General features: G+C 39.4%; 5 protein-coding genes and 2 pseudogenes across 5 annotated transcripts in view; 6 read left to right on the top strand and 1 right to left on the bottom strand.

Moving 5' to 3' along the window:
- The first annotated feature begins 1426 nt into the window (after positions 1-1426).
- LOC131781820 (uncharacterized) lies at positions 1427-4852 on the top strand (annotated as a pseudogene).
- A 1399-nt stretch (positions 4853-6251) lies between these two features.
- Positions 6252-8595, top strand: LOC131781852 (uncharacterized). The gene has a single exon (XM_059098570.2). The coding sequence runs from the start codon at positions 6582-6584 to the stop codon at positions 7914-7916; it is 1335 nt and encodes a 444-aa protein (XP_058954553.2). The 5' UTR covers positions 6252-6581; the 3' UTR covers positions 7917-8595.
- LOC131781821 (uncharacterized) lies at positions 8190-9610 on the top strand (annotated as a pseudogene).
- Positions 9611-11794: 2184 nt separating this feature from the next.
- LOC131781800 (uncharacterized) lies at positions 11795-16370 on the top strand. Its single transcript, XM_066169398.1, has one exon. The coding sequence runs from the start codon at positions 12125-12127 to the stop codon at positions 13472-13474; it is 1350 nt and encodes a 449-aa protein (XP_066025495.1). The 5' UTR covers positions 11795-12124; the 3' UTR covers positions 13475-16370.
- Positions 16355-27165, bottom strand: part of LOC131781773 (D-glutamate cyclase, mitochondrial) — a 29977-nt gene continuing 19166 nt past the window's right edge. The window contains exons 3-5 of the mRNA XM_059098485.2: positions 18115-18819; positions 17392-17684; positions 16355-16934 (exon numbers count right to left, since the gene is read on the bottom strand). Coding sequence (XP_058954468.2) covers positions 16755-16934; positions 17392-17684; positions 18115-18819 — 1178 coding nt within the window. The 3' untranslated portion in view covers positions 16355-16754. The remainder of the gene's footprint in view (positions 16935-17391; positions 17685-18114; positions 18820-27165) is intronic.
- Positions 19920-22530, top strand: LOC131781775 (uncharacterized). The gene is made up of 2 exons (XM_059098488.2): positions 19920-21160; positions 21257-22530. The coding sequence occupies exons 1-2, from the start codon at positions 20485-20487 to the stop codon at positions 21931-21933; spliced, it is 1353 nt and encodes a 450-aa protein (XP_058954471.2). The 5' UTR covers positions 19920-20484; the 3' UTR covers positions 21934-22530.
- LOC131781777 (uncharacterized) lies at positions 22815-25093 on the top strand. The gene has a single exon (XM_059098490.2). The coding sequence runs from the start codon at positions 23154-23156 to the stop codon at positions 24501-24503; it is 1350 nt and encodes a 449-aa protein (XP_058954473.1). The 5' UTR covers positions 22815-23153; the 3' UTR covers positions 24504-25093.

Below are 27165 nucleotides of genomic sequence, written 5' to 3'. Positions count from 1 at the left end.
AATTGATAGTTCAACAATTTCTTTGCAACGATCTCTGTTAGCTGTGATACTGTCAATGTTGTCAAGATATTTGCTTTCACTGAAAATCTACTTCTTAGCACTTTGACAATGTTGTCTCAATCGAGCTGTTCACGAAATACTGATTTAACAATCATCTGATAACCCTTTAGTGACAGACTAACTGTAATTTTCTCAACAGCACGCTTTAACTTGGGAACACCATCCATTGCTGTTGATGCATCTCTGGCCTCCTCCACAGAGTCCTCCGTTGAATCAACTGAAACAGTTGACACTGTCATGTCATCGTCACTTTCTTGTGACTGTATTTCAGTGTCACCTTCTCCAAGACTGACCTGTGATATAAAAGTACATGTGAAACACATCTTAAAGGGTTTAAACCACACAAAGCATAAAAGATAATACCTACAAGAGGATGTAAAACACTGAAGAAATTACACATAGCCAAAAAAGAACTGTAGTGATAAATCAGAATTAGGCTTTAGTGTGTGATATCTTACTTTGTAATAGTGAATTATACAAGTCATTCTTATTACTATATAAACCTCTCCCCACTTGATCAAAATAATGTTGTAGACCCATTTAATTGCTTCAACTTTGTCCAAAAACCATACATTATGAAAAGTCAATGTGAGACAAAAGTCAATTAAATAATGCCGAGCATGTTTAGGTATATACATTATCACTGAAGGAATCAGGTCAACCACTATACTTTATACTTTAAAAAATGAGCAGAAGTTAGATAAATAGATAATACTACATAAGCTTAATACTGAGGCCTTTTCCAGAGAGGCGGAATGTCTAGTATTTTAATCAACAGAGTCTGAGAGTAAGTTAAGCTTTAATTAATGGCGCCAAAGGTTACTTTATAACAAGACTAACAGAATGATGGAATAACAGATAGAAAGAAAACTGAACTTCAAATCACTGAATTGAAAAAATGAGGTCATACACAATAATATGACTTGAGCTTTCATCAAACATCAACTAACAAGCTTACACTGTAAACAAAAGTTAAGCTTACGAGGCTTCGAAGGCCTTGGTCGTTTCATCTCCGAACATTTCTCGTACTTTGCACTTCGCTTTCTCTGCGTTGTCTACTTTTGGATTCTCAAATTCATCTGTACTTGTACTGTCAGAATTGGCCATTTTGTACAAATAATTTTACGAAAGACAGAGTTTTCTGCCACCTTTCTGATAGTGCCTTGGCGCGATCTCTTGGCGCCGAAATCCTCGCTTGACCAGATCGTCTGCTGACCAAAACGTACGAGGGCTCGGTATTGCATCATGCGTTTCCGTCCTCGTGATTGGTTTACATGTATTTTTGGCGCGGAATTTGTTTACCCGCGATTCTCTTTCATCGTACCATGGGTGTTGAAAATGGCCCATTATTATAACTGCATCGATTATGACTAGTAGTTCAGAAAGAGTAAGTTCTACCTGGTCAAGAGATGACATTACAAGCTGTGAGTGTAAAGAAAAGCCGTTTAGACACGTTCAGTGTCCTTGCTTTGGATGCCAGGGCAGAGCAACTGACCGAAAAACAGAGCTTCGACATTGGAAAGAAACACATGAATTTGCGGTCAAAAACAGTTCTTACCAATCAGATGTTGAATCTGACATTTTTCACGATATTCTGCTCGAACAAGATACATATGATAAGCTGTGTGGGGAAGAGAACGGAACTCTAGGAGACCCTGATTCTCCGCTAGTGGAACCGCTTGACAGTAGTGAACAAGAGGACGCTGATGACATCGATGTTGAAAAAAAACCTTTGAAAGAGATAGTGGTTAAAGCTGCACTGGATGCTCTTAGAATAAAGCATCAAAGTGGGGCATCGGTAAGAACATTTGAGGATGTTTTGAAGTACGGAAAGAAACTGTTCTTTCTTTCTCTAAACGAGGATGTGGATGTCGAGGTTTTGACAACCTTATGACAAAAAAGTTGGAACGATGTACAGTTGCTTTTAAAAGAGCAGGGATATGAAGATGTTAAAGAATTCTTTGTTTGTTTCTGTTTTGAGGAAAAGGAGATCACAAAAGATGGAAAAAAACTACCAAGAAAACTGTCTACCATGGCACATACAACATCATGGATAGCAAACAAGGAAAATGTCCTTACGGTAATAATGCTGGTAACATAAATTATTTGTATTTGGGTCTCAAGAATAAGGTGAAGAACTTGTTCAGAAATAAAACTATGTGTAACAAATGCTTGCACATTGGATTAAGAAATATCACTGGCTAGCAAATGGCTTGGATTACCGATTAAAGAAAGAGCTTTGGGATGGGAAGCGGTGGTCAGAGCTCGAGTGGTTTTGGAACCCAGATAGCACATGGACTTTGCCAACCTGTTGTGTACACTGTGACATTCTCATACCTGCAAACCATCTCATTAACTCACAAGCTAAAGATCAAGATGGGGATAGCAATGTGAAAATTGTTGAGTTTCCTGTTTTTTTTTAATAATTTGAACACCGTATTAGAAAGACAAAAGGCTCCCCATTAAACGTGCCACTTGTGGGGCACTTTGATGGCTGGCAGCTATTTGGTTCAAGCTACAGGGGGTCTGGATCCTTTGCAGTTTCTGTTGCTAACATGAAAAAGGCTGAAAGAAATCACGTGGAGGAAGTTTACGTGGTAAGTTTTGTGCCTTGTTCCCAAGTTCCTAATCTACCAAATGGATTGGACCCTTTTTGGCAGCCTGTAATGAATGATCTGTGTGAGGGATTTATTGAAGGTTATAAATTGAACTACCCTAAAGGAATCACAATTCCAGGTTTTCCATCTAATGAGGAAATAGTTCGATTGCTTTTACTGGTGTGGACAGCTGATCATCCTGGTCAATGCGAAACAGGGAAGTTTCTTAACCAGGGTAAATGTGCATGTCGCAGATGTAAACTAGTCGGTCGACATCTACAGAATAGCTCAAATACACACTATCGCTTGCATTTTAGACACCCTTGGGGAGAGAGGGTCATTGAATCAGAACTTGAAAATATTTTTGACAAGACCAAGTGTTCGGAAAAGAATGTCATCAGAAAAAGGCTTTACCGGACTGTCCCTTTTTCACAAGTATCTTTACAACCTTATGGATTTGACATTTTGAATCATCTTTTTTATGATGCCTATCTCACAATTGCCCTGAATGTGGTCAAGAATCAGTTGTCTAGAGCTTTGGAGTTGGAGATGCTTGACAGAACAGAGCTTGATAAACAAATTGGTAACTTTCCATGGACTGGTGAATTTAAAGATGGTAGACTTCCAAAACAACTGGGTAAAGATTGCAAAGGTATTGGATATAGGAAAGCTGAAAGTTTCCAGAAATTTTCATTTCCAATGGCAGAATGCATTATGGAAAGCCAACTTACTAATGCTAAGGAATATAAAATTGTCTCCCCTATAGCAAGATTGACAGAGCTGCACTTTCATGGTGGAAGGAATGGATGGACTCCTGACATGATTAAAGGTAACCAGAAATTGTCATGGCGGTTAAATATATTAGTGGAAGAAGTACAAGGGTTGGCATTGTGTACCATCTCAATACACAAACTTACTTCATATTCATGAAGACATCATAAATTTCTCAGCCTCGGATAATGTTTGGTGTGCAGTGTATGAAAGAGCTGTTAAGGAGTATGTAAAGACGTCTCACAATGGAAACAACATCGAAGCTACATTTGCCTATGTAGAGTCAATAAGAGAGTACTCAAAATCAGTGGTGGAAAAAGAACAAACTAGCCTTGGAAAGCATGATGTTTTACTGGTGAGTTTGAAACTCTTGACAAATTCACATAACCCATAAATTTTTGTGAGTAAAATAACATTATAAAACTCTGAATTTCCCCTTCCCTTGTTCTACGTTATCATTTTTATTATTATTATTATTATTATTATTATTATTGTTATTATTATTATCATTATTATTATTTTTATAGTGCAGATATAATTTGCTGTTCAAGAATGTAACAAATTCTTGATATCCAATGTGTCTTTTCTTGTTTCTTCACGTAGGGGATAGCTTGCTCAAGTGAAACAGCCGAGGCACTGTGTGAAATGGAGCCTCCTCCAAGGGATGCTTTTCTCATCGGTTCAGTATCAAACATTAAGCCTCTTATTATGGGTGACCAAGACAAGATAGCTGAACTATTGTGTGTACTTAGTTGGAAAGTTCCAGAGGCCACATTTATTTCAAAGAGATGTTTTAAATCAGACATTGCTTTCAATGGAACTGTTTTTGCTTTTGGTGACAATTTCATAGTGTCCGCCAATGGACAAGAACATATAGTCCAGCTGCAAGGATTTTTTCTGTCAACACTGATGGTAACTTGAACAGTTTATTAGGTCATGGATTTCTTTATCCATTGCATCTTACAGAGACTGGTGTAGTCGACACCCACTGTTAGAGTGGCTTTGTCAAGGTTGAGAGCGAGCCAAATCCCAGGTCCATAGTGTTTAAAGTTGCCAACATTTCCCGGAAAGTTATTCTGTACCCATACAATGACAATTTACTGACAGTAGTAGATTACATGCATCATCATGAAAATTGTCCTTGTGAATTAATCGTACCTGTTTATCCTTAAAGAGGGGACATGATTCTTGTTCAGGGTGAGTGCTGTGGAGACATTTGGCATGGTCATGTACAAAGTGTAGATTTTGTCAACAGAACGGTAGATGTCTCCTTTTTCATTCCAAGTAGGAGACTTACTCATTACAATACATATGTGAGGGAATCACGTGGCAGGTCAGTAAGGAATGTTGTTGCTTGGGATTCAATTATTGGAATTGCTGAAGGACACTGGAGTAGTATTTCAACATGGGTGAAGGCAACTTAAAAAAATATTGAGTATTGTAATTAAGGCAAAATGCTGACTTTTTGGTATAAGCTCAAAAGGAAATGTATCAACAATGCCATCAGCAGTATAGTTGTAGTATCCAATTTTTAATTTGATATGATGTTTCTGTCACATGTTAATGTGGTTATAAACTTACATTTCATTAAGTGCATACACTGAATAACCATACTTCTGGTTTTCAAATAAGCCTTACCCTTACATTGTAATGCTAACACAAGATTAGCATGTTGCAATATTTCCCAACTTGTGGAAAAATAGCCCCATTATTTTCCCACATTTTGGGAAATAAACCCATTGGTTTCCCAATTTTGGGATCTTGGAATCTATATTGCATATTTTCCCAAACTAAACACGACATCGGGAAAACTTAACCCTAACTTTAACCAACCCTTTCCCAAGGTGGGGGTTTCTTGTCCCTTGCATTTCCCAAAATTGGGAATAACATCTTGAAATATTTCCCAACTTGTGCAAAAATAGTCCCATCATTTTCCCATATTCTGGGGAGAAAACCCATTGGATTACCAACATTGGTATTTTAAAAAAAATCCCCTTCATTTCCCAAAGTGAACCCAGCATTGGGAAAAATAAACCCAAACTTTTACCAATCATTTCCCATGAGAGGAAAATGTTGTCCCAAACATTTCCCAATAATGGGGAAAATCCCCAACACTTTCCCACAAAAAGTTTCCCGTGGAAAGCAAGCGTTCGTCTTTGATATGTGACAGTGAAGTTACTATTTCAATTTCAATCGTGCTCAGAATCAAGTGAATAATGACAGTAATATCATTCATATTTCTAAAAGATGAGCACTTTTTTTATATATTTATTGTTTTATCATTAGCCATTATACTACCTGACCATAGAAACAGCCGAGAAGGCTAAAGTGTGGCGTCCTCCTTTACATATAACCTAGAATTAAACCCTTTCATTGAAATAATCAAAATACTGGGCAAGATATTTGAAACGTTCATTCTGCGCTAGCATTGCAGCTGGAGGTGCATGGACATAATTATCTTGACTAGAAACAGCCGAGAAGGTTCAAGCGTGGCTTCCTACAGATATAACTCAGAATTAAACCCTCTAATTGAAATAATTAAAATACTGGGCAAGATACTTGAAAAATTCAATCTGCGTTAGCATTGCAGCTAACCGTGCATGATGTAAATACCGATGAATATAATTATCTTGACTTGGTGATTGCCATTTCTCTCAGTTATGTTACTACCCTCTGCGGGCTTCTCAATAACTGACGTAATGCGTGGTTATGGTTAAAATATCAAGGGACTTCCCCTCACAGGAAAATAAACCAACTGGTTAGAATTAATATGCAAATATCAGATGAAAGAGATGATTAATTTATAATTCACCTCTCCGAATTTAAAGAACGTAGGACAATCTACGTATCATTCTTTAAGAACAAAAGGAAACGTGGCTTTATTTCAAATAATTCTTGCCATTATCTCGATGAAAATCTTCTTTCACGGCTAAATCTACAAGAAACTCTAGCTCGCATTAACCGTAACAGATAATGCTTTCGGGGAGAATATAAACATACTTCATCACCGAAACAGTGCATTCGACGTCTTCAGAGAAATATCTCTTTTTCCTAGTAGGAGGTAAACCGCATCTACCTTAAATTACACTGGTTCAAAATCACCAGTCCAAGGATACAACGCTGAACACAAGGTAATATTACTCGCGAACAAACATGGACGACCAACCAAGAAATACGCCTGTTAGCGTTGGCGTTTATAGCAACGCTAAAGAAATTACAAAGGAGCGAACAGACCATGAGCAGGCAACTTGCACCGACATGAAAAGCTCGCTATCTAGGTTTCCTTTCAATGATTCAGTCTCGATTGCTCACACCAAATCTTTTACGTTAATGGTCTCAAGCTCCAGCGTCGTACTGGTCGGTCAGTCAAGCATAGAACAAGTAAACATTGATCATTGCTGTGGCCAAGAAAAGCTTTCTAAAGGAGCAGAAGCCCATTGCCGAAAGGCAGACTCAGATGGAATTGTTTCCTTCAGTATTGAAAAACCGATGCCCTTAATCGAGAAACAAGGGTATCTCAAAGACCCACAATGCGAGAGAATTCTGAGAAGACTTGAGATTTTGCAAGACAATGGACATTTTAACGAACACGAGCACTTAGTTACATCGTTGCTTCAACTTTGTTGTGATGGAAATGATCCTGACATGGAGTTGGCCTTAAAAATAGAGCGAGGAGTGGCGTTTGCTTATCAGAAAGAGTCTAGAAAGAGTAAGAGTATGTTTACCTTTGTCATACAAACAGAACGAACACAAAATTGGGATGTTACGAATCGTAGTATTTTAACGGCAAGAGCCTATTTTTCACTTGTTGCTTACTACAGAAATACAAAGTCGGTGAAGTTATCCCCGCTCTTTGAATTTCTTCGACGCAGCGAGTTTCTTCTGCAAAATCACGATTCCCCAGAAGACTGGGCCGAGCTGTATTGCATTTACGGATCCGTTTGGTTGAAGTATATGAGCATTATCCCTGATGACCTGAGGAATGCGCAGGCGCGAGAGACTGCTCGGGATAAAGCAAAATATTACTATGAGCAAGCTATCTCTTTCTGCCAAAGGGATAAACGACCGAGAGTTCAGATAAAGAAACAAACGTATTGTCATCTCGGATTAGCAGCACTGCTGTTAGACTGCAGTTCAACTGCCGCGCGCACCCAAGAAAAAGAAATCGCTCCCAGTGATATTAAGGAAGCCAAAGAACACCTTGATTTTGTTCAGTATAGACTTGGTAAGAGTATACCCACAGGAACACAGGTACAGCTCTTAAAAACTCGATCTGATCAATTCTATCGTCAGAGATTATACCAACTGGCCAAAGAAACGGCCGAGGAGGCTTTTCAGCTCGCTTCCTCGAATAGATTTAACACTGAATTAGACACTCTTCAAGAAAGGATCCAGTTTCTTGACGTAAAGCTTGAGGTTGCCAAAGAAGTTACTATCATGGAAATAGAAGATACCCATACTGAAAGCTGCTGTAGCGGCACCGAGTAAAGATCACGAGATTATGAACTTGAAAAGGATTGAATAAGTATCACAATTAAATAAAACAAGATCGGAAGAATATCATATCTATACTAAGTATACGACATACTCTGTGGTGGAAACACAGTAACTTTGCCTGTTTTTGACGTTCTTTTGATCATTTGTGTATTTAATTTTTGCCATTATTTATTTTATTTTATCTATTCGCTAGCTTCCTTTTCACTACAATTTGAATAGTGGTCAGTGATAAGTTTTTCGACAAGAAACAAGTATTCGTCTATAATGTGTGACAGAGAAATTACTATTTCAATATCAATCGTGCTCAGGGTCAGGTGAACAATGATAGTAATATCATACATATTTCTAAAAATATGAGCGCTTTTTTACATATTTATTGTTTTATCGTCAGCCATTATACCACCTGACAATAGAAACGCCCGAGAAGGCTAAAGTGTGGCTTCCTCCTATGGATATAACTTAGAATTAAACCCTCTAATTAAATTAATTAAAATACTGGGAAGAAAAATTCAATCTGCGTTAGCATTGCAGCTAGCCGTGCATGATATATATACCGATAAACATAATTATCTTGACTTGGGGGATTGCCATTTCTCTTAATTATGTTGCAACCCTTTGCGGGCTTCTCAATAACTGACGTAATACGTAGTTGTGGTCAAAATATCCAGAGACTTTTCCTTATAGTAAACCTATTAGTTAAAGTTTATAGAAAACATCAGAATGACTGGTATCATAAATAAACATGTTATTCGTCTCTCTAAATTAAAAAAACGCATGGCAATTTACGTATTATCCTTTTCTTAACAAACGAAAACATGGCTTTATTTAAAAACCCTGAGTCTGCCGAAAGGCAGACTCAGGGGAATTGTTTCCTTCAGTGTGGAAAAACCGATGCCCTTAATCAAAGAGTCTAAAAGAGCAAGAGTGTGTTTACCTCAGTTATACAATCAGACAAAAACAAATGTGTCATGTACTTAATTCAAATATTCTGATGGCAAAAGCCTACCTTTTACTTGTGGCTGACGTAAGAAAAAGAAAGCATCAGCTCTTTGAATACCTTGAACGCAGCGAGTTTTTGTTTCAAAACTACGACTCGCCGGAGGATTGGGCCGAACTATACCAAAAATACGGTCGCCTTTGGCTGGATCGTATGAGCCTTATACCGGATGACCAGCAGAATGAGCCGGCAGGTATAACCGCCAGAGAAAATACAAGATACTATTTTGAGCAAGATATCTCTTACAGCCAAAAGGATCATCGAGTAAGGGTTAAGGTCAAAAGGAAAACGTACATTCATCTCAGTCTTACAACGTTACTCCTAGATTGCGTTTCAACTGCCGCGCGAACCCAAGCGAAAGCTATTCCCTTAAGTGACATAAAAGAAGCTGAAGAACTCCTCAATTTCATTCAGAAGAAGCAAGCATGATCTTGATGACATCCTCGCAGGCACAAGAGTGCTGCTCTTGAAAAAGAGATCGGATCAGTTTTCTTTCCAAGGACTTCTGCAATTTACAAAGGAGTTAGCTGAGGAGGCTCTTCATCTCGCGTCCTCCAATAAATTTAACACTGAATTAGACTCTCCACAAGGACGTATAACGTTTCTCGACGATAATCTTGATAAAAACAAGTTAGTTGTTCCTACAGAACTCGAGCAATCAGGTAGCGAAACCTGTTGTAGTGAATAGAGATTGGCCGATTAAAATCAACATCTCGCCATTCAATTTCCTAACACAACTTACATGAACTGTCGACTAGTAAGACAGTTTCATTGTTAAGCAGTTATTAAATAAGAAGTCCATGAAATCGTGCAATCCAGTGAGGCTGTACCGAATTTATTCAAAATCACGCCATTATTTCTGAATCCATCGTTAGAAAATTGCAAAATTTACTTTACACTTTTAAATGTCTCCAAAATTTTTAAAAATTTTTTCAAGCTCCTCAAAGACTGAAACTAAGAAAATATCCGGAAGTTGCTTGAATCCTGAAATTGGAAGACACTTGAACATTTCTAATCCCTTAGAGCGATAGTTGAAGATATCACTCCATCAATCTTATTTTCATGCGCCTTTAAGGTAACAGAATATTCTCCGGTGATCGCAAAGCTTTTAATTTGGGTTACTGAATGGACGCTTGTCAATTATTGCAGTCATGGCTACTTTAACAAAACAGTATATAAAGGGCAAATGGGACACAATTTCGATACTCTATCAAGTGCGTGACATGTGCTAAATGCTGCACTATAAGATTGATATAGTCTGTTGGCTAATGTAAATTTGCATAAATGCTTATATGACTGAAAACGATTTTACTATTTAGGTACCGTTTCGGGTCTGAAGATTACACTATAACGATGTCTCTGGGAAAAAAGTCATTCGAGAAAAGAAAATTTGCCTAGAAGAAGCAACTACCAATATTTACGTCATGTTATCGCGTCTTTCGCTTTCGAACTGGCAAGCGTGCTTGTATTTACTTTATCGGAATCATAAATACTTCATTCTTTCTGCTACCTAAATGTTGTAACCGCCACTGTTATAAAGGCCTATAATATAGTCTCGTCTTTACTCTGACGAAAGCATTGATGATTTTCTGTTTCAGTTTACTGCGTGGCTGCGTGGAAAATATCTCATAAATCCGCCGAGGACATCCTTGCTTCGACGAGATTAAAGAAAGAATTCAAACCTGTTTGTTGTTGTAAACAAATCAATCAAAGTTCCTTGTCTTCCGTCAAATAGTCACAAAAGTTTGGCGTTCTATTTGGTATAACTGCGAGGTATTACAAACGCTAGAGCAGGAAGAATATATTTACGGCGAGTAGTGACGAGACGTAGTGCCAACGGGGGGGAGGTACAATCAGACTCTGCTCCAGAGACAAAGGGTAGCCTTCTAGACCAATACAGGCGACCTGCAGCATTGGTGGCCTGCCAAATCCAAACTTTTGGGGAAACGCAACACTTTTCACAGACTGAGTGGCGCGATACTTTCATTGCCAGCGTTGACCCTCCATTGATCCAATTTAAACGAAAAACAGGGATGTCTAAACGGACAAGAGTGCGAGAGATTCGTGAAAAAACTTGAGCTTCTGTAGGTCGCAGGAAAGTTTGCTGAATATGAGCACCTTGTTACTGCGTGTATTTAACGTTTTGCGGATGGGGAAATCCGGACATGGAGTTGGCCTTAAAAATACAGCGAAGAGTGGCCTTTTCTTATCAGAAAGAGTCTAAAAAGAGCAAATGTATGTTTTCCTCAGTCATACAATCAGAACAAACACTAAATTGCGATGTTACGAATCCTAGTATTTTAACGGTAAGATCCTATTTTTCATTTGTAGGTGACCACACAAATAGAAAGTCGGTGGCCGGTGATAATTTTTTCAACAAGGAACAAGTGTTTGTCTATAATGTGTGACAGCGAAATTACTATTTTAATTTCAATCGTGGTCAGGGTCAGGTGAACAATGATAGTAATATCATGCATATTTTTAAAAAGATGAGCACTTTTCTATTTATATCTCTTCGTCAGCCATTATACCACCTGACAAAAGAAACAGCCGAGAAGGCTTAAGTGTGGCTTCCTCCTATAGATATAACTTAGAATTAAACCTTCTAATTGAAATAATCAAAATACTGGGCAAGATACTTGAAAAATTAAATCTGCGTCAGCATTGCAGCTAGTCGTGCATGATGTAAATACCGAAAAACATAATTATCTTGACTTGGGGGATTGCCATTTCTCTTAATTATGTTGCTACCCTCTGCGGGCCTCTCGATAACTGACGTAATGCGCGTTTATATATCACAGGGACTTTCCCTCACAGGAAATAAACCGATTGGTTAAAATTTATATGCAAATATGACATGAAAGATATGATGACTCTATAATTCACCTCTCCGAATTTAAAGAAAGTAGGACAATGTATACGTATCATCCTTTTCTTAACAAAACGAAAACATGGCTTTGTTTTAAATAATTCTTGCGATTATCTCGACGGAAACCTTTTTTCACGGCTAAATCTACAAGAAACTATGGCTTTCACTAACTGGAACAGAGCATCTTTATGGTGCTGTCGGGGAAGAACATAAACAAACTTCGTCACCGAAACAGATTATTCGACGTCTTCGTCTTCTTTCTTCTAGCAGGTTCAAAATCACAAGTCCAAGGATACAACGCTGGAAACAACGAATTATTACTCTTGAACAAACATGGATGACCAAACAAGAAATACGCCTGTAAGCGTTGGCGTTTATAGCAACGCTAAACAAATTGCAAAAGAGCGCACAGACCATGGACAGACAACTTGCACCGACATGAAAGACTCGTTATCTAGGTTTCCTTCCGATGATTCAGTCTCGATTGTTTCTGAAGTAAGATCTAAAGCACACACCAAATCTTTGACGTTAATGGTCTCAAGCTCAAGCGTCGTACTGGTCGGTCAGTCAAGCATAGAACAAGGAAAAAATGATCATTGCTGTGGCCAAGAAAAGCTTTCTAAAGAAGTACAAGCCGATTGTCGAAAGGCAGACTCAGATGGAATTGTTTCATACAATGTTGAAAAACCGATGCCCTTAATCAAGAAACAAGGGTATCTCAAAGGACCACAATGCGAGAGAATCCTGGAAAAGCTTGAGATTTTGCAAGACAATGGACATTTTAACGAACACGAGCAATTAGTCACGTCGTTGCTTCAGCGTTGTGCCAATGGAAAGGAACCTGACTTGGAGTTGGCCTTAAAAATAGAGCGAGGAGTGGCCTTTACTTATCAGAGAGAGTCTCGAAAAAGCAAGAGTATGTTTACCTCAGTCATACAATCAGACAAAAACAAAACGTGTCATGCACTTAATTCGAATATTCTGATGGCAAGAGCCTACTTTTTACTTGTGGCTGACAAAAGAAGAAGAAAGGGTGTGAAGTTACCTAGGCTCTTTGAATACCTTGAGCGCAGCGAGTTTTTGTTGCAAAACTACGACTCGCCGGAAGATTGGGCCGAACTCTACCAAAAATACGGTCACCTTTGGATGGATCGCATGAGCCTTATACCGGATGACCAGCGGAATGCACAGGCGCGTACAATCGTCAAAGAAAAGGCGATATACTTTCTTAAGAAAGCTATCTCTTGCAGCCAAGAGGATCCTCGACTAAGGGTCCAGGCCAAAAGGCAAAGGTACACTCATCTCAGTCTTGCAGCATTACGCCTTGATTGTGTTTCAACTGCCACGCGAACCCAAGCGAAACCTATTCCATTAACTGACATAAAAGAAGCAGAAGAACACCTCAATTTCGTTCAGCATAATCTTGGTGACAGTATCCCCACAGGCACAAGAGTACTGCTCTTGAAAAAACGATCGGATCAGTTTTATCGCCAAGGGCGTCTGCAACTTGCAAAGGAGAAAGCTGAGGAGGCTCTTAATCTCGCCTCCTCTAATAAATTTAACACCGAAATAGACCCACTGCAAGGACGTATAACGTTTCTCGACGATAAAATTGAAAAAAACAAGCTAGTTGTTTCTACAGAACTCGAGCATTCAAGTAGCGAAACCTGTTGCAGTGAATAAATATTGGAAAGATGGAGAAAGATGTCGATGCAAAAAGGAAATCTAGTCCAAAAGGTTCGAGCCAAAAAAATTACTAAATAAATAAGTAAATGCTCCAAAATTATTTGGGAACAAAAGTCGTCCAATAAGATGGCCTTCATGGCGATTTCTCTTATTGTTCTTTACTCTTCCTTTCATTTATTTTTCCAGAATATTTCTTCCGAACCAATCATTCAAGTCTTTTTCTTTCTATCGAGGAAAATATCAGTTTCTTCGCCTTCCCTCTAAAACCGCAGGTCGATGAGTACATAATAATTCCTCGATTCCTGAACAGTGGCAAACCAGAAAGAAAAAGTGTTGTTATTGTGCAATTTTGAAAATTTTTTTCTGAAAAAGTTCGCCTTAGCCGACGCAGATTAAAATTAACATCACGTCATTCAATTTCCTGACAAAACTGACACGGATTGTCGCCCGGTAAGAGAGTTCTGCTTTCATTGTTAAGCAGTTTACTGACCTCGTTCAACAGCAAAGGAAAGTACAAATGATGTAATGATATAATGCCTGATGACTCACGCGACGAATTTTTGCCGGAAAACGAACGTGAGGGATGCAAAAAACTAAGCCACTATCTACGCACCTACGTTAGCAGTCGCCAGCAGTCGCTAACAGTCGCCTGGGTTATTATATCGTGTTGCGTCAGTATTGCAGCAAGCCGTATTAAGCAATAACAAAGATATAAAGGGAATTTCCCTTTTGATTACAACAAACCTATTCATATGTAAATTGCATTTATGAAGGCTGAATACTTAAACTTTAAAGAAAAATTCGCGAGGGATCTCTTTGATGAAAGTTGCTTTTTCGATCATAATTCCAAGAAACCCTCGCTGCAAACAGATCGAAACAATCATTTTTCAATAGAAATTTGAACTTGCAAGCCCTAATTAAATCACACCCGAAGAAATAGCTTAAAAGTCGGAGAAGCATTTTGGACATATTAACATCTACAACGAACCACGAAACAAAACAGAAATGGTGTGAACATGAACGTAAAGTCGCACATTGCAGCATGATTCTAGTCGGCCAGTCAAACAAAGAACGAGTAAGATGTAGTCATTGCTGTGACCAATGCAGGCTTCAGTGCGGAAATAGTCCAAAAGAACCCGATCTGATACCTAACAAAGATACCTGACAAAGACACCTAACAAACATAAATGGACTTCTTTGACAGGAAATCAACAAAGTCCATTCCCTATAACCTAGCGAGATCATACCCCTTAACACTGGGTTCAAAGGGCTCCAGACTAAAAATTTTGTGCTCCAGACAAAGATTTTCAGTGCGCTCCAAAAATACCAAACAGATCTGCGAAAACCATGACCAGCTCCAGTAACAACGCGATTAACGTATTGAAAGCGATGAATATAATTATGTTCGTGGTCCTTATTGTTCTCGTCGCACTCCTGATGTGCGCCTGTATACGCTCACGGCACAAAACGAAGGTGATCCCGGTTGGGGAAGTGAAAAAACAAGTTCATCACAACGTGGAAGTGTTTCACATTTCGTAAGTTCTCTGTTGGCAACGTATGTATCTAGCACTCTAGAGAGCTGAAGAAAAATTTCACTAGTTCTCTCTTTTTTCATCAAATGCGTCTCTTTCAAAAAAGGACAAAACAGCACGGCTAACAGCTAATTCCATCAAGTTAGGCCTGCATCCGAATGTGAGTAAGACCAAGGTTATGAAGGTCAACTGCACCAACAACAGACCAGTTAAAGTGAGGGATACCATCTTGGAGGAAGTAACATCTTTTGTCTACCTAGGCAGTGTAGTCAGCATTGACGGAGGTTCCGATGAAGATATCAAGGCCAGGATAAACAAAGCCAGAGTAGCTTTCAATATGCTGAGGAAAGTGTGGTCCTCCCATGTCATCTCACGGAGAACCAAATTTAGAATTTTTAACACCAACGTCAAAGCAGTCCTCCTCTATGGCTCAGAAACGTGGAGAACAACTAAGCAAACGTCCCAGAAATTGCAGACCTTCGTCAATAAGTGCCTTAGGCGAATTTTAAAAATCAGTTGGACTGATAGGGTAACGAACGAGATGCTGTGGGAATTAGCAGGCGAGGAACCAATCATAACTCAGATCTCAAAGAGAAAGTGGAGATGGATAGGTCACATCCTAAGGAAACCGGCTAACAACATCACCCGGCAGGCACTACGTTGGAACCCCCAGGGCAAGAGAAAGAGGGGTCGTCCCAGGAACTCCTGGAGAAGAGGTGTAGAGTCCCAAATGAGAAACTGGGGCCACACTTGGGCCACTTTAGGAAGATTTGCCCAGGACAGAACCCGATGGAGGACGGAAGTGGTTAATGGCCTATGCTCCAACCGGAGCTAAGGGCGAAACAACAGCGTCTCTTTCCCTTAATAAAAGAGAGTATGGTGATTCTTCCTCAAAATAAACAGGACACTATTCCCAAAGCGCTCACTATTTTCCTTCATCACATCGAGTCTATCTTCATGGCACTGTAGTAAAGTGTCCATTTTAAAATTTCGCAAGTTGCCCCGTATTTCATTGCAAAAATCTTGCAAGCAAAGGTCTTTCACGGTCTAGTTGAGGCAGGATGTGGTTTGCATTTAACAACTGAAAGCTTTTTAGAGGTGGAAGTAAGAAAAGTACATCACGATTTTTCAAACCTTCTGGGGAGCAAGGAAATTGCTTCGAGTTATCACTGGCTTTGAAAATGCTGGTTAGAATTGCATTGCTTGATTAGTAAGGGTAATTCATTACTTTTGTTTTAATTAATCATGAGGTTTGTGAAACCGAAACTTTACGAATTTGAGAATCAACTGTATCATTATGTAAAAGAATGAAAGAAATTAAGACTCTTCGAAAAATTGTATCAATGTATTTCCTGCGAAAAGCCCTGATTAATAAATATTTATGAAAATTATACAAATAAAAAAAAAAGCTCGTAGTGATTTTCTTGTACAAAACCATTAGTGTTACTCTTTAACGCCCTCTAAAGGCTTAATCACAATGACACGATCACAATGGCGTTCAAAGGTTCCTTTTCAATAGTTATAAGTAAAAATAAAGGTTTTCAAAATGCTCTAAAGTTATATTGTAAGAAGATACCTTTCAAATCAGTTAAATTACTGTTATAGTGAACGGAAGCCTCTGAGACGATTTGACGAGTTGGAATAAAACAAATCGCTTAGATTGTACTTGTAGCTTAGTTTCAACATTTGTTTGTCTCTCTTTTCTTGCGATGCAACATATACAGAAATAAAGTGAAGGGTACACTTCATCGTATGGCCGCGTCTTGCTCGGTAATCCCTATTGGCAAAGTGGCTATAGTCAACAGTCTTTGCAATTTTTCTTTGTGGACGGGATGAAATGGTTGACCATCCACAGACATCTCTCTCTTTTGTAATATACCGTCGCATACCCCGAGCCCAACGATACACTTCAGAATGTCTTCTTCCTGAAAAAGAAAAAATTATAAATAACTGTAAATTTCCTTCTCTTCAAAGATCTTGCGTGTCCGAGATGGACCCTTAATCTTTTATATGTAGTTCAGGAACTTAGTACCGGAACCACATAGGGACGCAAATTAAGATACTCACTACTTCTCCTGGAACTACCGACCCAGGCAACTTTTTTCAAAGTGGACGAAGTCTCGAGTGGTGTACATGCATAAGTTACCCAGGAAGCCCATTTTATCTTATAAAATTCCTTCCGATATCTTTTTCTCTCGTATCACGGCGACTTTTTCCGTTTATTGCTGTGCCTGTGAGCTGTTTTTTAAAATCTGATTAGTTCGTTTTGACACACCTGTACGCATCCGATGTTTGGGTTCAATAATTATTGTAGAGCCTAAAGTTAACTAATATCGAGGGTCAGTTCGGTACGCAAAAAGAAGACTTCATCAAAGGCATTACCATTTCCACCATGTTCAAGACTTCTTTGGTAAGAACAGGTGTATCAGGCAAAATTCCTCGTCTGACGTACGGTGAGTGCACCGGGCACTGACTTAAGATGGCCAGAGCTGCCACTAACGCCGATCCGCCCCAATTGGAAACACCCGAGGTGATCAAATGATCAGTGGCAACCGTAGTAGCGATGTGTTGTCCATTTTTAATGCCATCGACGACCATTTGGTGGACCTTTCCCATTCCGATCTCATTACCACCATCACCGATTCCGATTGTGGCAATTTTTCCTGACTTTTTAGCTGAAAGAGAGGAATAAGGTCCATATAAAGTACCTTGTTGAGAGAAGTCTCATAATTCCGTCACCGTTATGAGAGATTTTATGGTAAATGAGTTAAAAAAGATTGCTCTGAGTGAGGTCCTCATGTTATCCCATTTTTTTGTTTTGATGATAAAAGCGCATGGAGACAAATTTCATCGAATAAACTCTTCGAAATCGATTTTTAGTAAGACTAACTTCTTTTGATAAGTTGGCGATTCTCCGGCAAATTAACATTTACTAATCAAGAAACGGCATTTACAAATTTCCTTGAAAGTCATTACAATGTCATAAATGTCTCAAACACTCAGATCAAAAGGGCTCCACCTTTTAACTGGCGATTGGGGGCATGAATGAATATCTTGGCGCAGGGTTTGTAAGTACACTTCCCATTAACTTATAATTATAGCTACCTTGAATGAAAACTTCGTCCACTGGACTGACTTTACAAATCTCGGACAAGTCCCTTGCTTTCATGGTCATGTAACGGCCCTCTTCTGTCCTACCAACCGCTTCTATGGCAACTAAAACGTCAAACTTTGGACTCATTTGATTAGTTGGATTGTGAAACAGCAACGTTTGAGCAGCTGCTCTGACCCCGCCAGAGCCATGTGTCCGTTGTGGCGTGAACTCCACAACACAAGCTTTGTTTCTCAAAAATGTTTCGACAAGTACCTGCACTAATTTGACGTGATAGTAACTTGCAATAAATGTCACCTCCTTTCCAAGGGCTTTGAGAGCTTTACCAAGTGCAATTGCCCCAAGGGGACCGTCCGTTTCATCTGGAAACTCATCATTGGTATTGCAAGGGAAACCGAAATGTATTCCTACAAATGACGAGTGTGACAAAACGAGTGCAGCCCGCAGAAGCTCGTCAGCAATGTGAAGTTTAGCGATGCCCCTTTCTCCGATGTCGTCTTGAATCTCCTTTTCGAGACCACGGAGACTGAGGACTGCGCTTTCAGAAACCAAAGAAGCAGTGAAAGGTTTGTCTTTTAATGTTACTACTTGTGGCTTGGTATCTACATGAACAGGCGGATGTTTCATGATGAATTCTGCTACGGTTGTATCACTTGCGATCAACTGCTCCATATTGTCAGTAAAGGTCAGCGGTAAGCCTGTCGGAGAAAGAGTGAAATACTTAGATAAAGAGAAAGATGTTTTTCGTCTTGTTACCAGCGTGGGACAAAGAAAAAAATTTGTAGTCCCCATGAGCAATCGATCCTCAGACCTTCGGATTCCGCGCTCCGATGTTCTACCACTGAGCCACAGGGACTCCACGGTGAGCGAAGTCAATTTCGAATTTCATATGACAAGCGTCCTGCATACTGCTTGGATCAGCAATGTCGATAGCGTCATAGTTGTAAACAAAATAAGAGAGATTGGTAAGTTTTGAGCTCGGTAAAGAAATAGAGAAAGATTTTTTTCGTCTTGCCACAAGCGTGGAACAAAGAAAAAATTCTGAGTCCTAGCAGTATGCAGGACGCGTGTTCGGTTCCTCATGGGGACTCATAATTTTTTTTTCATCCCACGATCGTAACAAGTTGAAAAACATATTTCTGTATTACCGAACTCACTTACCATCTCTCCTATTCTATTTACTCAGATGAACTCACCAAATTAATAGTCGCTTTATATTTCGTAAGCTATGTGTAGAAATCAAGTTAGATTTTGTGTTCTCTTTCTTTTCCTGAAAAGACAAACTGAGAAGTTTAACTCGTGAGATCTACTCCACAACGCGTTATCAACATCCAGTGCCGATTATGAGCCAGGGAGTTAAATATGACGTCGTTGAAATCATTTAAAATCGTGCGATTATTTCTAAATCCATCGTTAGAAATTTGCAAAATTAACAAAACTCTTTCAAAATGTCTCCAAAATTTCATGTAAATTTGTTCAAGCTCCTCAAAGACTGAAACTAAGAAAATATCCAGCAGCTTCTTGAATTCAGAAAACTGCAAAACATTTCAGCATTTGTAATCCCTTTAAGCGATAGTTGAAGATATCACTTCATCAATCTGATTTCCCTGCACCTCAAAGACAACAGAATCTTTTCCGACGATCGCAAAGTTTTTAATTTGGGTTACTGAATGGACGCCTGTCAATGATTGTAGTCATGACGACGGTAACAAAAGAGGAAGTAAAGGGCAAAGGGGACACATGACAAATTTCGGTACTTTATCACATGCGTGACGTGTGCTTAATGCTGAACTAGAAGATTGATGGTGTCAGTTGTTGAATGTAAATTTGCATAAACTGTCAATATGGCTAAAACGATTTTATCATTTGAAGGTGCCACTTCGGGTCTGAAGATTACACTACAACGATGTTTCTGGGAAAAAAGTCATTCGAGAAAGGACAATTTTCCTAGAAGTAGCAACTACTAAGATTTACGTGATGTTATCGTGTCTTCAGCATTCGAACTGGCAGACGTACTTGTAGTACTTTCTCGGAATCGTGAATATTTCATTATCTCAGCTACCTACATGTTGTTACCGCCACGGTTGAGAAGGCCTATAATTTAGTCTCGTCTTCACTCTGACGAAAACATTGACGATTTTCTGTTCCAGTTTACTGCGTGGCTGCGTGGAAAATACCACATAAATCTGTCGAGGACCTACTTGCGTCGACGAGATTAAAGAAAGAGACGTTGGCTTGAATTCAAACCTGTCTGTCATTGTAAACAACTCAATGTTCCCTGTTTTCCGGCGTTTCATTTGGTATAAAGAAAGAAACTGCGAAGGATTACAAACGAAAGAGCGAGAGGAAAGTATTTGTTCACGATGAGTAGTAATGAGACGCAGTCTACAGAGCAGTGTTCAGCGAATGAAACCGTTGAAATGCTACCGATGGAACTGGAACGAAGAAGATGTGAGGCTGGTAACGATGGAAACACAATGTATTCTGAGAATTCAATCTCATTTTCTGACAAGGCCACAGAACCAAGAAATTTGAACTTAAGGATCGAAAATAGGAGTCTGGTCATAGTCCAACAATCACTCACCAAACAGCAGCAGCCTAACTGGGAGCACACTTTCCTTAAACGGGAAACAAAACATGCCAACGGGGGTGAAGTACAATCAGACTCTGCTCCAAAGACAAAGGGTAGCCTTCTAGACCAACACAAGCGACCAGCGGAGTTGGTAGCTTGCCAGCTTCAAACTTTTGGGGATACGCAACAACGTTCACAGACTGAGTGGCGTGATACTTTCATTGCCAGTGTTGACCCACCGATACCTTTGATCGAAAAACAAGGATATCTAAACGGACAAGAGTGCGAGAGAATCCTGAAAAAACTTGAGTTTCTGCAGGACGACGGAAAGTTTGCTGAACATGAGCGCCTTGTTACTGCCTGTATTCAACGTTTTGCAGATGGCGAAAATCCGGACATGGAGTTGGCCTTGAAAATAGAGCGAGGAGTGGCCTCTTCGTACCAAAAAGAATTCAAAAACAGCAAACGTATGTTTATCTCGGTTATAAAATCAGAAAAAACTAAAAATTGTGATGTTATGAATCCTAGTATTTTAACGGCAAGAGCCTATTTTTTACTTGTAGCTGACTACAGAAATAGAAAGCCGGTGAAGTTTTCCCCTCTATTTGAATTTCTTCAACGAAGCGAGTTTCTTCTGCAAAATCACGATTCCCCAGAAGACTGGGCCGAGCTGTATTACAACTATGGATCCGTTTGGTTGAAGTATATGAGCATTATCCCTGATGACCTGAGAAATGCACAGGCGCGAGAGACGGCCCGGGATAAAGCAAAATATTATTATGAGCAAGCTGTCTCTTTCTGCCAAAGGGATAAACGACCGAGAGTTCAGATAAAAAAACAAACCTATTGTCATCTCAAGTTAGCAGCACTGCTGTTAGACTGCAGTTCAACTGCCGTGCGCACCCAAGAAAAAGAAGTTGCACCCAGTGATATCAAGAAAGCCAAAGAACACCTTGATTTTGTTCAGTATAGACTTGGTGAGAGTGTACCCACAGGAACACAGGTACAGCTCTTAAAAACTCGATCTGATCAATTCTATCGTCAGAGATTATACCAACTGGCCAAAGAAACGGCCGAGGAGGCTTTTCAGCTCGCTTCCTCGAATAGATTTAACACTGAATTAGACACTCTTCAAGAGAGGATCCAGTTTCTTGACGTAAAGCTCGAGGTTGCGAAAGAAGTTGCTATCGTGGAAATAGAAGATACCCATACTGAAAGCTGCTATAGCGGCACCGAGTAAAGATCAAGAGATTATAAACTTTAAAAGGATTGAATAAGTATCACAATTAAATAAAACAAGATCGAAAGAATATTATATCTATACTTAGTATCTGACATGTGGAAACACAGTAACTCTGCCTGTTTTTATCATTCTTTTGCCCTGTTGCGTATATACTTTTTTCCATTATTTGCTCAATTTTATATGTTCGCTTGCTTTCTTTTCACTAGAATTTAATAATGGTTGGTGATAATTCTTTCGACAAGGTACAAGAGTTCGTCTATGATGTGTGACAGAGAAATTACTATTTCAATTTCAATCGTGCTCAGGGTCAAGTGACAGCAACAATGACAGTAATATCATGCATATTTCTATAAATATGAGCAATTTTCTATATATATTTAATCGTTAGCTATTTCAATTTCAATCGTGCTCAGGGTCAAGTGACAGCAACAATGACAGTAATATCATGCATATTTCTATAAATATGAGCACTTTTCTATATATATTTAATTGTCAGCCATTATCCCACCTTACAATAGAAATAACCGAAAAGGCTTAACTGTGGCTTCCGCCTGTCGATATAACTTAGAATTAAACCCTCTAATTGAAATAATCGGAATACTGGGTAAGATACTTGGAAATTTCAATCTGCGTTAGCATTGCAGCCAGCCGTGCATGATGTAAATACGGATGGACATAATTATCTTGACTTAAGGGATTGCCATTTCTCTCAATTATGTTGCTACCGTCTGCGGGCTTCTCAATAACTAACGCAATGCGTGATTATGATTTAAATATCACAGGGACTTCCCCTCACAGGAATTAAACCGATTGGTTAGAATTTATATGCAAATATCAGATGAAAGATATGATGAATTATTAATTCACCTCTCCTAATTTAAGGAACGTAGGACAAAGTACGTATCATCCTTTCTTAACAAAACGAAAACATGGCTTTATTTAAAATAATTCGTGGGATTCTCTCGACGAAAACCGTTTTTCACGGCTAAATCTAGAAGAAACTCCGGCTCTCATAAACAGAACAGAATATCTTTATAGTGCTGTTGGGGAAGAACATAAACAAACTTCATCGCCGAAACAGAGTATTCGACGTCTTCGGAGGAATATCTCTTTCTTCTAGTGGGAGGTATCCGCATCTACCTTAGATTACACTGGTTCAAAATCACCAGTCCGAGGATACAACGCTGGAAACAACTAATTGTTACTCTTAAACAAACATGAATGACCAAACAAGAAATACGCCGGTAAGCGTTGGCGTTTATAGCAACGCTAAACAAATTGCAAAAGAGCGCACAGACAATGGACAGGTAACTTGCACCGACATGAAAGGCTCGTTATCTAGGTTTCCTTCCAATAATTCAGTCTCGACTGTCTCTGAGGCAAGATCTAAAGCTCACACCAAATCTTTGACGTTAATGGTCTCAAACTTCAGCGTAGTACTGGTCGGTCAGTCAAGTATAGAACAAGGAAAAAATGATCATTGCTGTGGCCAAGAAAAGCTTTCTAAAGAAGCACAAGCCCATTGCCGAAAGGAAGACTCAGGTGGAATTGTTTCCTCCAGTGTTGAAAAACCGATGCCCTTAATCAAGAAACAAGGGTATCTCAAAGGACCACGATGCGAGAGAATCCTGGAAAAACTTGAGATTTTGCAAGACAATGGACATTTTATCAAACACGAGCATTTAGTCCTATCGTTGCTTCAACTTTGTGCCAATGGAAATGAACCTGACATGGAGTTGGCCTTAAAAATAGAGCGAGGAGTAGCCTTTTCTTATCAGAAAGAGTCTAAAAAGAGCAAGAGTATGTTTACCTCAGTCATACAATCAAACAAAGAAAGAACGTGTCATGTACTTAATTCGAATATTCTGATGGCAAGAGCCTACTTTTTACTTGTGGCTGACATACGGAAAAGAAAGCCTGTGAAGTTACCTCGGCTCTTTGAATACCTTAAACGCAGCGAGTTTTTGTTGCAAAACTACGACTCGCCGGAAGATTGGGCCGAACTCTACCAAAAATACGGTCGCCTTTGGCTAGATCGCATGAGCCTTATACCGGATGACCAGAGGAATGCGCCGGCACGAACGACCGCCAAAGAAAACGCGAGATACTATTTTGAGCAAGCTATCTCGTATAGCCAAAAAGATCATCGACTAAGGGTTCGGGTTAAAAGGCAAAGGTACATTCGTCTCAATCTTGCAACATTACTCCTAGATTGCGTTTCAACTGCCGTGCGAACCCAAGCGAAAGCTATTCCCCTAAGTGACATAAAAGAAGCTGAAGAACACCTCAATTTCATTCAGCATGACCTTGGTGACAGTGTCCCCGCAGGTACAAGGATACAGCTCTTGAAAATTCGATCGGATCAATTTTATCGCCAAGGATTTCTGCAACTTGCGAAGGAGACAGCTGAGCAGGCTCTTCATCTCGCGTCCTCCAATAAATTTAACACAGAATTGGACCCTCTACGAAGACGTATAACGTTTCTTGACGATAATGTTGAAAAATTTAAGCTAGTTGTTTCTAAAGAACTCGAGCAATCAAGTAGCGAAACCTGTTGTAGTGAATAAATATTATCCGATTAAAATCAACATCACGCTAGTTAATTTCCTAACACAAAAACATAAACTGTCAACTGGTAAGGTAGTTCTGCTTTCATTGTTAAGCAGTTGATTAATCTCGTTCTACAGCAGAGGAAAGTACAAATAATATAATGATGTAATGCCTGATGACTCACGAGACGAATTTTTGCCGGAAAACGAACTTGGGGGATAGAAATATTTAGCCACTATCTGTGCGTCTACGTTGGCAATCGCCAGCAGTCGCTAACAGTCGAGCTCCATCGTTGATATCTGACGTAATGCGTGACCGTAGATAAGATATCAAGGGACTTCCCCCTTACAGGAATGGGAACCCATTGGTTAGAATTTATAAGCAGACATCAGACTGACGGTATCATACATAAATATGTCATTCGTCTTTCTAAATTAAAAAAAAAACGTGGAGCAATGTTATACTTAAATAACAAAGGAAACATGGCTCTGTTCAAAATTATTCTTGGGATTATCTCGACGAAAACTGTCTTTACAGGTAAATCTAAAAGAACCTGTGGGTTTCATTGAGTGGATAAAAATACTGAAACAGATGCAAATATTAAGCCACAATATTGATAAAAAGGGAATTTCCCTTTTGATTACAATAAACCTATTGTTATGTAAATTGCATTTATGAGACTTAGAGCTCTTCATGTAAATGATCTCTTCGATGGAAGTTGCTTTTTCAACTACAATTCCAAGAAACCCTCTCCTTCGAATACATCAAAACAGTCTTTAAGAATTTTGTAATAGGAACTCGCAAGCCCTAGTTGAATTACACCTGAAGGAAATTGCTACGAAATCCAAGAAGCATTTCGGACATTTTAACATCGACAACTAACCCCGAATCAAAACAGAAATGGCATCTTCATCTAACACCGCTAAAGATCGCTCTAAAGAACTCACAAACCATGGACAGCCATCATCCCACGAAGGGAAAGACTTGTCATCAAAGTTTCTTCCCGAAGCCTCGATTATCGCTCATGCAAAATTAACACAAAATACTTTGAACGTAACAGTCGCAAACTGCAGCATGATTTTAGTTAGCCAGTCAAACAAAGAACGAGTAAGACGTAATCATTGTTGTGACCAATGCAGGCTTCAGTGCGGAAATAGTCGAAAAGAATCCAACTCTGACGATTGTATTGAGCAACGAAAGAGAGTGACAGAAAAAGTCGAATGTCAACAACAGGTTTTCGGCAAAGGCGAGGTTAGATCAGACAGCGGTCCAAAGGGAGCAAATTGCATCCTCAACCAGACAGCAAAAGGAGTGGTAGACTACCAAGTTCAGCCTTTGAGTGCAACACAAAATAGTAATCACGCTGACTCAGGTGAAATAATTATTACAAGTGTTGAACTACCGATGGCCCCAATCAAGGTAGAAGGAGATCTCAGTGGAAAGCATGGCCTGTGCGAGCGACTCTTGGAAAAGCTCGAGGTTTATCAAGATAACGGACACTTCGATGAACACGACAGCCTCGTCACAAGGGCAATACATTTTTATGAAGGAGAAAAAAATGCGGACATGCTGTTGGTCTTGGAGATAGAGCGGGCAGCTCCTCTCTCTTACAAAGGTCAATGGAAGCTAGCCAGGAAAAAGCTTATTTCAGTCGCAAAATCTGACCTAAAGAGTCGAGCTTCATATTCAGACATTATAACGGCAAGAGCCTACTACTTACTTGCGGCTCACATGAGAAGAAATGAAAGGTACAGAAACTCAAAATTTCCCCTGCTCTTGGAATTTCTTCGACGCAGCGAATATCTACTGCAAAATTATGACTCACCAGAGGACTTATCTGAGCTCTACCAGACCTATGGCGCTCTTTGGCTGGATCGTATGAGCCAAATACCGAATGCCAGGAGAAATGCACTTGCACGAAACGCCGCTCGAGAAAAATCAAAATACTATTTTACGAAAGCTATCTATTTCAGTCAACAAGATTATCGCCCGCGAGTTAGGATTAAAAGGCAAATGTATGCCCACCTCAAGCTTGCCACAATACTCCTGGATAGCTGTTCAACCTTCGCACTGGCTCAAGAAAAACCAATTCCACCCAGTGACATTGAAGAAGCCGAAGAGCACCTTGAGATCATCCAGTTCAAACTCGGTGGCAGTATACCGAAGGCAACGTTGATGCTTCTCTTTAAAACCCAATCGGATCAACTTAATCGTCAAGGACGATTCCATCTGGCTAAGGAAAGAGCCGAGGATGCCTATCAGCTTGCATGCGTCCACCAATTCAACACAGAATTGGAAACCCTCCGTGAAAGAATCAACTTCCTTAACAACAAACTCCAAACACCCGACCAGATTGTTATCGAAGGACATGATCATGCCAGCAGCGACACCGGCTACAATAACAGTGGAAGTCACTCACAATAGACATAAAAAATTATAAATTGAAATCTGCAAATTTCATCTATAGAACATTGTTGATTTGTAAGCTAGCCTTCATTCGCAACTAGTTTAAGGGTTTAACTTAATTTACAGCAGATGAAACTGTAATTGTAAATGGTAATGATGGAACGTTGACGGAACAGTACTGCAAATTGATAACAGAAGGCAACTTGGCTTGAATCTGTCACGCAATGTATTTCAAGATCAAGAAAGAATATTGAATTCCTCCCCTTTTCATCT

This window comes from Pocillopora verrucosa, chromosome 7 (assembly GCF_036669915.1).
Source record: "Pocillopora verrucosa isolate sample1 chromosome 7, ASM3666991v2, whole genome shotgun sequence".
Classification (NCBI taxonomy): Eukaryota; Metazoa; Cnidaria; class Anthozoa; order Scleractinia; family Pocilloporidae; genus Pocillopora; species Pocillopora verrucosa.
Note: the sequence above shows the minus strand (reverse complement) of the source record. Positions and strands in the feature narration are given on the sequence as shown.

Bases quoted from the DNA above. Each gene is read 5' to 3' on its own strand.
- LOC131781775 (XM_059098488.2), top strand. From the start codon at position 20,485: ATGAGTAGTAATGAGACGCAGTCTACAGAGCAGTGTTCAGCGAATGAA. The intron at 21,161-21,256 runs GTATGTTTATCT...TTTTACTTGTAG, and splicing joins AGAATTCAAAAACAGCAAAC to CTGACTACAGAAATAGAAAG.
- LOC131781777 (XM_059098490.2), top strand. From the start codon at position 23,154: ATGAATGACCAAACAAGAAATACGCCGGTAAGCGTTGGCGTTTATAGC.
- LOC131781800 (XM_066169398.1), top strand. From the start codon at position 12,125: ATGGATGACCAAACAAGAAATACGCCTGTAAGCGTTGGCGTTTATAGC.
- LOC131781852 (XM_059098570.2), top strand. From the start codon at position 6,582: ATGGACGACCAACCAAGAAATACGCCTGTTAGCGTTGGCGTTTATAGC.